Source organism: Oncorhynchus mykiss, chromosome 1 (assembly GCF_013265735.2).
Source record: "Oncorhynchus mykiss isolate Arlee chromosome 1, USDA_OmykA_1.1, whole genome shotgun sequence".
Taxonomy (NCBI): domain Eukaryota; kingdom Metazoa; phylum Chordata; class Actinopteri; order Salmoniformes; family Salmonidae; genus Oncorhynchus; species Oncorhynchus mykiss.
In genome coordinates this window covers 15,656,765-15,669,105 of record NC_048565.1, presented here as the reverse complement: position 1 = coordinate 15,669,105, position 12,341 = coordinate 15,656,765, and the positions used below count along the sequence as shown (strand labels likewise).

General features: G+C 43.4%; 1 protein-coding gene across 1 annotated transcript in view; it reads left to right on the top strand.

Annotated features, from left to right (window-relative positions):
* LOC110490301 (adenomatous polyposis coli protein 2) overlaps nucleotides 1-12,341 on the top strand; it is a 43,892-nt gene that overhangs the window by 13,757 nt on the left and 17,794 nt on the right. The window contains exons 2-3 of the mRNA XM_021563655.2: nucleotides 10,169-10,330; nucleotides 12,082-12,172. Of these exons, the coding sequence (XP_021419330.2) occupies nucleotides 10,190-10,330; nucleotides 12,082-12,172 (232 nt within the window). The 5' untranslated portion in view covers nucleotides 10,169-10,189. The remainder of the gene's footprint in view (nucleotides 1-10,168; nucleotides 10,331-12,081; nucleotides 12,173-12,341) is intronic.

The following is a 12,341-nucleotide window of genomic DNA, read 5'->3' as shown; positions in this document are numbered from 1 at the left end:
CCACCTTTTCTGAGCGTTGCCATAGAAACTGTCTCGAACTGTAGCACACCATTGGCAGGCTCGCTAACACTCGCACGGCTCCGTCTGAATTATATTCCTCTTGGGGACGATTTCCTCCTCCAGATTATCCAGCATGCATTGCGGCCCCACCAGCAGCAAATAGGACACAACATAAAGAGCCATGTTGGGGGGAAGAAAGAGAAAGGGAGGGAAAAAACGCCAGAGAAATAGACATCACCTGACAAATGTCACTGCAATTAATGCTTTTGCCACCAGGGCAATTAAGCCGGAAGAAGGTCGCGATAACATTGGCCCGCAAGCCAGCTCATTAATATATTGCTTTGATGGAAGAAACCTAATGGGCAAAATCAACCGACTGTATTGAATTCCCTTAGGACCACCATTCAGCACGCCCCCTCTCAGTCTCTACTCACTATCAGTGGCTGGCCTTCAGTAACACACTGCCACACTGCCTTCAAAGCTATCCAGCAGAATAATAAATGTGTTTCATGTCTCCCACTTAGAAATGATAAAGAGAGTGGTGTGTTCAAGGCATGGGCAATGATGTCTCTCCATATGTCCACAGCCATTAGCTAGACGTGCTGAGGCTGCTTTGTGCAGGCCGGATGCATATATTATCTTACACCTGCCTATTTTCAGTACATATTGCCTTGCTTATCTCTATATGTGGATACAGATAAATGTGTAAAGAAATGTGACTCACTGATGGAAAAAAGTAGGAAAAATACCACCTCTCTCATTGGCCCAACCCTCTGGGTTTATGGTAGAGTGGCCAGACAGAAGCCACTCCTCAGTAAAGGCTCATGACAGACCGCTTGAAGTTTGTCAAAAGGCTCCTAAAGGAACCTCAGACCATAAGAAACCAGATGGCCTGAATGCCAAGTGTCACGTCTGGAGGAAACCTTGCACCATCCCTACGGAGAAGCTTGGCCATATACCACAACCCCCTCGGGCCTTATTGCTTAAATATAAAACATTTAAACATGTACAATACTACATCAGCCTGATCTCTATTTTGTTCCACTGTGAATTCCCTAAGTGGTGACAGACACGCGGTAATGAAATGCAACACTATTCCAGGGGAGGGTTTTCCGCACTGACATTGCCTGCCTGCCTGAAAGCAGTGGTCCATAGCCTGACCTTTGTGACCTGCCAAAGGCGTAGATGCCCTCCCCAGTAATATAGAAGTGGCCTGAATTGTGCTGGTGTGTGCAGAAATACCTCTCATGTCTGGAAAGCACCTCCCCCCTCATCAACACTGCCGCTGCAGGGAGGAAATCTCATCACTCAGGCTGACAAAGAACTGGCCGAGGTCCTTTAGCAATTCAGATGGCTACACTGTGCAGGAATGAACGTCTGTTCAAATTAAATTATGTGTCGTCAAAATCCATTGAATAAGACCCCATTTTTTTTGTGTATCTGTATGTATTCATAGGAGTAATTGTTAAACAAATTCTCCAGATAATATTTAGAAAAATGAATGCTGCGTTAACTTTAATTTCTTTGTTAAAAATAGCAATCATTGTAATTCCATAATTAAAGAAAATGACTAGGGTGGACTGTATAAGGAGGCTAGGTAAGGAGTGATGTTGCCACTATGGTGCATCATTGTTGGAGACAAGGTTTCCAGTTCAGGGTATTTATTAACTAACAATTAAGCCCAGCACAAGGACACAAGAAGTAGGATGGAGATTTGATGGCTTCTAAAGCAGGTAGGTTAGTTTATGATACAAGGTATGGGCTTGTGGTAGTGGCTGGAGCGGAATCAGGGGAATGGTATCAAAATACATTCCAGACATTATTTTGAGCCGTCCTCCCCTCAGTAGCCTCCACTGAGAGGTATATACAACACATTAACATAGAAGACAAAGTGCCATAACTAAGGAGAAATGTAAAAGTATAACAAACATGCTAACTAAACAAAGTTGGCAGGAGAGGGGGCATGTCCAGAGGGTAATTAGGGAATAGGTGGGCTGCCATGATCCTTCAGAACAATAGTAGGGCAGACGGTTGCGCTTGCTCTCTCTGAAAAGCCAACTATGTTTACATTTTCAAACTACTTGCCATGCAAGCTTTATGCTTGAAAATTATGTGTGAAATTACAGGCCCAGGAGAATCACTGTCGCAGGTGCTGTTATCACCAGTCATGAAGAGCAGGATGGCGTTAATAATGCACACCTGTCACTGTCGTCTGAGTCTCCATAAAACGCAGAGTGATTGACTGCTTCAGGCATAATGCACAAATGCGTACTGGCTTCATTTGTTTTCATTGATGTAAAGGTGACTAGTGGGTGAATTTGATTTGTTTCTATATAATTGCATTAAAGCCACCAGAAGTGAGTCATATTTGATTTTTTGCATGCGTCATATGTTTATGATACACTTTCAAATCCTTGAAATCTCATTAGCAAAGCAGCAATGGCTCCCTGCACACAGTCATTTATCAAAACGGCTGCGCTGTATTCCCTCACTGACAGCATTTCTGATGTTGTAAAAAGAGGTCCAAATCATCAAAGAACATAGCCCAGACAAAATCTATGAATTTGATGCATACATAATTGATGGGCACAGAGGTTTTAAAATCATGAGTAACTATAATAAGTATGCTGTAATGTCAATTTGATATGGTTTGGTATTCAATTGATGTAACCAGCAAGGCTCCCGGGTGCCACAGCGGTCTAAAGCACTGCATCTCAGTGCAAGAGGTGTCACTATAGTACCTGGTTCGAATCCGGGCTGTATCACATCTGGCTGGGATTGGGAGTCCCATTGGGCGGTGCACAAATGGCCCAGCGTTGTCTGGTTTTGGCCGGAGTAGGCTGTCAGTGTAAATAAGAATTTGTTCTTAACTGACTTGCCTAGTTAAATAAAAAATCTTATACCATAATAACATCCAATATCTGTACCAATAACAGTTTCTTAACCAGATTAACAAGATGCTTAAACAAAACACAGAGCATCTGTGTTACCATGTCATGAGGCTTGAAAACGGGATAGACGCTCGCTGCCTTTCAGTCCTGTGTCTGTGTGTTTTGTAGCATATTGAATGGCCACACACAGAGTGAATACAGGCTCGGCCAAGCGCAAACATTGATCAAAACGGAGCTAAACTTGATTTGACAGATGATACGTTTCTCTGTGTACCATCTGCTACCAACCATACACTGCAGAGAGGAGAGATGTGGCCGTTGTTTATATGTATGGAAGAGCCCCAAGCATTGCTCTTTCTATGTATGTTGTTTATACAGTGCATTTAGAAAGTATTCACACCCCTTGACTTTTTCCACATTTTGTTGTGTTACAGCCTGAATTGAAAATATTCAATGACGTCAAAGTGGAATTATGTTTTTCAAAATTTGTGTATTAAAAATGCATTAAAAACTAAAAACTGAAATGTCTTGAGTCAATAAGTGTTCAACCCCTTTGTTATGGCAAGCCTAAATAAGTTCAGAAATAAAAATGTGTTTAACAAGTCCTATAATTTGCATAGACTCACTCTGTGTGCAATAATAATAGTGCTTAACATTCTTTTTGAATGACTACCTCATCTCTGTATCCAACACAATTATCTGTAAGGTCCCTCAGTCGAGCAGTGAATTTCAAACACAGATTCAACCACAAATACCAGGGAGGTATTCCAATGCCTCACAAAGAAGGACACCTATTGGTAGATGGGTACACATTTTAAAAAGCAGGCATTGAGTAATCCCTTTGAGCATGGTGAAGTTATTAATTACACTTTGGATTTTGTATCAATACACCCAGTCACTACAAAGATACAGGTGCCCTTCCTAACCCAGTTGCCGGAGAGGAAGGAAACCGTTCAGGGATTTCACCATGAGGCCAATGATGACTTTGATTCGTCTTTTTGTATATAATTCAATATATTTTCAATCTCTTTTTCCATTTTTTAAATTAAATATACCTTCCGGCAACCCGCCTCACCCAATGTGATACGGATCTGCTATTTTTAGACCTTATAGCCAGAACCTCCATCAGGAGCTATCCATCAGAAGCTAACCAGCTAATTAGCTACTAGCTATTTAGTCATTGTTAGCCACTGCTAGTGGCCTTTACCTTTAGCACAGACACCAGCCGCTTTTAGCCTGGATAATACTTGCCAGCCTGCCAGTCTGCCAGACAGTTTTTCTCCACTACAACACCGGATTCCTGCCGTAAGTCCTGGACCATTACTCCAGATCATCGCAGCTAGCTAGTTGCCACCGAGTGGCCCAGCCCGAAACTAGCCTTGAGCCAGGCCCACCTGCTCAGTGGACCCTATAATAAGTCGGCTACATAGCTGATGCCTCCCGAACTCTTCACTAACACGACTAGAATCCATCACATCACCGGATTCCTGCCGCAAGCTCTGGACCTTTGCATCAGATCATTGCTGCTAGCTAGCTGCTACCGAGTGGCTATAGTGGCTAACGCCCTTGTCTCGAAGCTAGCATCAGTTAGCCGCGAGCCAGGCACATCTCCTGGCTAGCAAACAAAATTACTCCAGCTACAATACCTCTTTTGCCAACTGGCCTGGACCCTTTGTCGACACGGAGCCCCGCCGCTCCATCACAACTTGTCTGCCGACATAATTCCATCCATTGTGCCCCCAACCGGCCTTTGCCGGACATCAGAGCAGACGCTTCTACTAGCCCCGGCCTGCTAACTTTTTTTGAACGCCGTGTCTCTCGCTTGCTAGCGTAGTAACGACTACCTAGCGGCTTCCCTGTTTCATCTATTGCTGGACCCTATGATCACTTGGCTACATAGCTGATGCCTGTTGGACTGTTCATTAAGCATGGTACTCCATTTAGTTTATTTTGTTTATCTGTCGGCCCCAGCCTCGAACTCAGGCCGTGTGTAGTTAACTGACCCTCTCTGCCCAATCATCGCCATTTTACCGGTTGCTGTTGTTGTCTTACCCGTTGTTGTCTTAGCTAGCTCTCCCAATCAACACCTGTGATTGCTTTATGCCTCGCTTTATGACTCTCACTAATGTCAAAAATGCCTTGTATACTGTTGTTTAGGATTGTTATCATTGTTTTGGTACACTGCGGAGCCCCTAGTCCCACTCAACATGCCTCAGATACCTCCTTTGTCCCACCTCCCACACATGCAGTGACCTCACCCAGCATAACTAGTGCATCCAGAGATGCAAACTCTCTTATCGTCACTCAATGCCTAGGTTTACCTCCACTGTACCCGCACCCAACCATACCCCTGTCTGTACATTATGCCCTGAATCTATCCTACCACGCCTAGAAATCTGCTCGTTTTATTCTCTGTCCCCAACGCACTAGACGACCAGTTTTGATAGCCTTTAGCCGTACCCTCATCCTACTCCTCCTCTGTTCCTCGGGTGATGTGGAGGTTATCAGAGGCCATGCATGTCCCCAGGCGTTCTCATTTGTTGACTTCTGTAACTGTAAAAGCCTTGGTTTCATGCATGTTAACATTAGAAGCCTCCTCCCTAAGTTTGTTTTACTCACTGCTTTAGCACACTCCGCCAACCCTGATGTCCTTGCCGTGTCTGAATCCTGGCTTAGGAAGGCCACCAAACATTCTGAGATTTCCATCCCCAACTTCAACATTTTCCGTCAAGATAGAACTGCCGAAAGGGGAGGCTTTGCAATCTACTGTAAAGATAGCCTGCAAAGTTATGTCATACTTTCCAGGTCTATGCCCAAACAGCTCAAGCTTCTAATTTTAAAAATGAATCTCTCCAGAAATAAGTCTCTCACTGTTGCCGCCTGATATAGACCCCCCTCAGCTCCCAGCTGTGCCCTGGACACCATATGTGAATTGACTGCCCCCATCTATCTTCAGAGTTCGTTCTGTTAGGTGAACTAAATTGGGATATGCTTAACACCCCGACAGTCCTACAATCTAAGCTAGATGCCCTCAATCTCACACAAATGATCAAGGAACCCACCAGGTACAACCCCAAATCCATAAACATGGGCACCCTCATAGATATTATCCTGACCAACTTGCCCTCCAAATACACCTCTGCTGTTTTCAATCAGGATCTCAGCGATCACTGCCTCATTGCCTGCATCCACTATGGATCCGCGGTCAAACGACCATCCCTCATCACTGTCAAATGCTCCCTAAAACAATTCTGCGAGCAGGCCTTTCTAATCGACCTGGAAGGATATTGACCTCATCAAGTCAGTAGAGGATGTCTGGTCGTTCTTTAAAAGTAATATCCTCACCATCTTAAATAAGCATGCCACTTTTGTAGAACTAAGAACAGATATAGCCCTTGGGTCACTCCAGACCTGACTACCCTCGACCAGCACAAAAACATCCTGTGGCAGATTGCACTAGCATCGAATAGTCCCCGCGATATGCAACTGTTCAGGGAAGTCAGGAACCAATAGACGCAGTCAGTTAGGAAAGCAAAGGCTAGCTTTTTCAAACAGAAATTTACATCCTGTAGCTCTAACTCCAAAACGTTCTAGGACACTGTAAAGTCTATGGAGAATAAGAGCACCTCCTCCCAGCTGCCCACTGCACTGAGGCTAGGAAACCCTGTCACCACCGATAAATCCACGATAATCTAGAATTTCAACATGCATTTCTCTACGGCTGGCCATGCTTTCCTCCTGGCTACCCCAACCCCGGCCAACAGCTCTGCCCCCCCCCCCCCGCAGTTACTTGCCACAGCCTCCACAGCTTCTCCAACCAAATCCAGATAGCAGATGTTCTGAAAGAGCTGCAAAACCTGGACCCGTACAAATCAGCTGGGCTAGACTATCTGGACCCTCTATTTTTAAAACTATCCACGCCATTGTTGCAACCCCTATTACCAGTCTGTTCAACCTTTCTTTCGTATCACCGTATTCTTATCGACAGACTCAACAGCATTAGTTTCTAAAATGACTGCCTCACCTGGTTCACCAACTACTTCTCAGATAGAGTTCAGTGTGTCAAATCGGAGGGCTTGTTGTCCGGACCTCTGGCAGTCTCTATGGGGGTACCACAGGGTTCAATTCTCGGGCCGACTCTTTTCTCTGTATATATCAACGATGTCGCTCTTGGTGATTTCCTGATCCACCTCTACGCAGACGACACCATTCTGTATACATCTGGCCCTTTTTAGACAGTGTTAACAAACCTCCAAACGAGCTTCAATGCCATACAACACTCATTCCGTGGCCTCCAACTGCTCTTAAACGCTTGTAAAAATTAAATGCATGCTTTTCAACCGATTGCTGCTCACACCCGCCCGCCCAACTAACATCACTACTCTGGATGGTTCTGACTTAGAATATGTGGACAACTACAAATACCTAGGTGTCTGGCTAGACTATAAACTCTCATTCCAGACTCAAATTAAACATCTCCAATCCAAAATGAAATCTAGAATCAGCTTCCTATTTCGCAAACAAAGCCTCCTTCACTCATGCTGCCAAACATACTGTTGTAAAACTGACTATCCTACCGATCCTTGACTTTGGCGATGTAATTTACAAAATAGCCTCCAACACTCTACTCAGCAAACTGGATGCAGTCTATCACAGTGCCATCCGTTTTGTCACCTAAGTCCCATATACCACCCACCACTGCGACCTGTATTCTCTCGGCGGCTGGCCCTCGCTACATATTCGTCGCCAGACCCACTGGCTCCAGGTCATCTTTAAGTCTTTGCTAGGTAAAGCTCCGCCTTATCTCAGCTCACTGGTCACCATAACAACACCCACCCGTAGCACGCGCTCCAGCAGGTATTTCTCACTGGTCATCCCCAACTCCTCCTTTGGCAACCTTTCCTTCCAGTTCTGCCAATGACTGGAACGAATTGCAAAAATTGCTAAAGTTGGAGACTTATATTTCCCTCACTAACTTTAAGCATCCGCTATCTGAGCAGCTTACCAATCGCTGCATCTGTACACAGCCCATCTGTAAATAGCCCATCCAATCTACCTACCTCATCCCCATATTGTTTTTATTTACTTTTTTGCTATTTTGCACACCAGCATTTCTACTTGCACATCCTCATCTGCACATCTATCACTCCAGTGTTAATTTGCTAAATTGTAATTACTTCGCTACTATGGCCTATTTATTGCCCAACCTCCTCACGCCATTTGCACACACTGTATATAGACTTTTTTCTATTGTGTTATTGACTGTACGTTTGTTTATTCCATGTGAAATTATGTGTTGTTGTTTGTGTCGCACTGCTTTGCTTTATCTTGACCAGGTCGCAGTTGTAAATGAGAACTTGTTTTCAACTGGCCTACCTGGTTAAATAAAGGTAAAATTTTAAAAAAAATGTGTAAAATAAAATTCAGTCTACTTTCCACCAGACACTGTGAGACGCAGGACAACAACTAAAACACCAAATCTACACTGGAGTTGCTTACCAAGAAAACAGTTAATGTTCCTGAGTGGCCGAGTTACAGTTTTTACGTAAATCTACTTGATAATCTATGGCAATCTATAATCTATGATAATCTATGACCTGAAAATGGTTTTCTAGCTGTAATGAACATGATGGGAGACAGAGGGCTGGTTTCATGCGCAGCGCACAGCAGGTGTTTATTTGTGAAGGACCACAGGTGGACGCAGGTAGCTGGGTCCAGGGGCAGGAAGGTCATACACAGGGTTCCAAAAAGGCAACAGTACAGGCAGGGAAAAGGCTAGAAACGTCATCTGGGAGATCAGGCAATAGGTTGATAACAGGAAGTCTGATAGGCTGAGGTACAGGCAGGGAATAGGCAAAAAGCTTCGTTAGTGAGGCAGGCAAAAACTATCATACACGGGAGGAGAAAATCACCGGAAAAAACAGCGCTCCAAATAGAAGTGTGTCACAAAACAAACAATACCTCACAGTAATGGGGGGCAACGAACTGAACCAAATTGTGTGTGATAATGACATACCGGTGTGTGAACAGGTGATCAGAATTCAGGTGATTGGGATCTGGAGAATGAGCTGCGTTCAGGGGATCTATGTGTTTGAGAATGTGAGTTTTGACAAATTTGACAGAGCTTGAAGAATTTATAAAAGAATAATGGGCAAAAGTTGCTTGAATAATTTTGAAAATTGTGATGTTGCACAATCCATGAGTGGAAAGTTCTTAGAGACTTTCCTAGAAAGACTCACAGCTGTAAGCACTGCCAAATGTGTTTCTACAAAGTATTGACTCAGGGGTGTGAACACTATTGCAGATATTTATTTATTTTATTTTCACTAAATGTGAAAAAATTATAGAAACATGTTTTCACTTTGTCATTATGGGGTATTGTTTTTAGATGGGTGAACTATTTTGTATATAGGGACTGGGAGATTAGTCAGGATCGAGTGAAAAAAACCTGCTCCAGGGCCCTCAGGACCTCAGACAGGGTCGAAGGTTCACCTTCCAACAGGACAACAACCCTAAGCATACAGCCAAGACAACGCAGGAGTGGCTTCAGGACAAGTCTCTGAATGTCCTTGATTTTTATTTTATTTCATTTGGATCTCTTTTAGTCCCCATTTGGACTAATCTTCCAATAGTCCTTAAACATTAAAATACCATTTATAATATGATCACATTTTCACATATAACACACTATTACAAACATACATAAGTGACTTGGGCCTTGAGTGGCTGGGCCTTGAGTGGCCCAGCCAGAGCCCGGACTTGAACCCCGATCGAACATCTCTGGAGAGACCTGAAAATAGCTGTGCAGCGATGCTCCCCATCCAACCTGACAGACCTTGAGAGGATCTGCAGAGAAGAATGGGAGAAACTCCCCAAATACAGGTGTGTCAAGCTTGTAGCTTCATACCCAAGAAGAACTCAAGGCTGTAATTTCTGGGGGTCTGAATACTTATGGAAATGCTATATTTGTTTAAAAAAAAACAAAAAAACAACAACAACAACATTAAAATCTGTTTTTGCTTTGTCATTATGGGGTATTGTGTGTAGATTGATGATGACCATTTTAGAATAAGGCTGTAATTTAACAAAATGTGTAAACAGTCTGAATACTTCCCGAATGCACTGTATTAGGAAATAAACTGCCTGTTTTCCTATAACTGTTGCTACAAAGACACAATGGAATTATAATAAGCAATGCATAATGTGCTGGAGTTAGCCATGAAACTCCTCTCCAACGCTCATTAAGCTCCGGCCCCACTTGTTCTTCTGCCTTGCAGGAACCACAACATTGTCTGAAGATGGCAAACTCCACGGCTTCCTATGACCAGCTGGTCTACCAGGTGGAAGCTCTCCGCCAGGAGAATTCCCATCTGCGGAGAGAGCTGGAGGACAACTCCAACCACCTGTCCAAGCTGGAGAACGAGACCACCGACATGAAGGTGAGAGAGGTTAGAGGGACGACCCCAGGGCTAAGGGAGAAATAAGAATAGGAGGCTAACATTGGGCTGTTGATTTGATGATTGGTTAGAAAGGTGGATTTTCAACCATTTCCAGATTTCCTTGACCTCTTCATTTGTTGTTTGTTATTTCGATGCATCTGGACTTAAGATGTTTTTAAATATGAAGACACAGATGAGAATATGTTGCTTTGATGATAGCTCATAATAATGGCAGCAATTGTCATTTGTTTTTTAAAAGGACACATTTTTCATTTGGGATTTTCTCTATGCCTAGATTCCCTCCATTTTGTCAAGCCATGGCTAATAGTATGATTTAGATAGAGATAGGACATTTCCCCATTCAAAATCCACTCAGTTCTGCCTCAGATGGATAGAGTTCATCCCCAATTCTGAAGGATGCTGTAGACTTAATGTAACTCCTTCGCTAGAGACCCGGTTTCTCTCCTGAGTGACTGAAGACACTAATGCTTCATGGCTAGAATTCCTGGCCTGGATAGACAAGGCACTGAGCTACCCTTAAAATCATTCCTCTTTCTGCACTGATCTAACCAGTTGTCCTCGTTACAGTAATGATACCACCAGGGATTGAGACAAGATGCAGAGGAAGAAGGAAACCAATAGACCACATAGCCCGCTAAGACATTTTCTCATTATCGATTATTTTGCTGCTTGAAATCCCAGCTTGTCTGACAGGATATTTCTTCTTTGATATAGTCATTTTTTTCTCTGTGGCTAAACCTGCTTCAAATTTCTGTACACTCCTCCCTGTCACACCATGTGCAATTAGGGTTTACTGTTAGGTATCTGTCTGTTTGTCAACAAAACGTTTGGCTTTTATAGACATGCATCATAATAGGATATCTGTGTCAGGGTCTGTGGTGATATTATAGCCTAGGTCACAGTTTTGTGCCAGGCGAGCATTAAACGTTGCAAGAATCCCAGTTTGTGGGGAGTTTGGATTACTGGAAGAATTAGGGACCATCCCAAGAGGGGTGGAATCAGGGTTCCCAATGTGCTTTAGTGTGGCTTTAGCCAAAATGCTGTGTACTGTGGACTACCACTGAAACACTGGTTACCTGATTCTGAGGCATGAGCAGAAAGGTCAAAACATTTTTCATAATCTGGTTATTGAAAACGTCCCACTCGTCCTTCTTTCATAACAAATTATTTCAATCTGAATTGACGAAGTGAACAACAAAACATACCAAAACAATTTCTCCATTCCAGCCAGCAACATCAATCATATAATAGTCTGGATAGGTCACCATTTTAAGATTTAATTGTAGGTGCCATCCCCAGGTCATGCTGGTACACCCTATCACTCCTCTGGCACACAGCTGGATTATCCTCAGCTAAAGCCTTTATATTCCTGAGGGAAGCTTGAGCTATCAGCAGACAACCAGGACGCTCTGTAGGGAGCTCACAAAGCCAGACACTGGTGGCAAATAGACCTAACCTTCCAACCTCAAAACAACCCCTTGGAGAATATTGATTTGAGGAAAAGGCTTGGATTTTACATTGACTTGGCTGTGATTTCAGGCGGCCTACTGAGGAAAAAGAAAGGACAGGAATAGGAGGCATACAGTAGTTGCTTTGCTTTTTTCATCTCTAGGAGGACATTGTAATTCCAACAGGTTGTGACTCATTTTTGGATTCACTGTGGCCACAACAATTTAATTTGACTGGGATTCTGGTTGGACACAGATAGTGAATTGCTTTCTCTTCCCTAGGGGGTTCTGAAGGGGCTGCAAAGCAAACTGGAGCTGGAGGCTGGCACTTTGGCCTCTTCCGGGAGGACTGATGTGCTGGACCAGCTCAAAGGTATGTGTGCCTTCACCCTGTGCTTTTCTATCTATTTTCCCACTATTTAATGTCTGTTTAGACTGATATTGTACACAACTCATTAATTAATTCAATATCAGCTATTCCAATCATTCATTTTTAGAAAATAAAATCCTATTTAATTTTCCAAATATTAATGACATTTCTC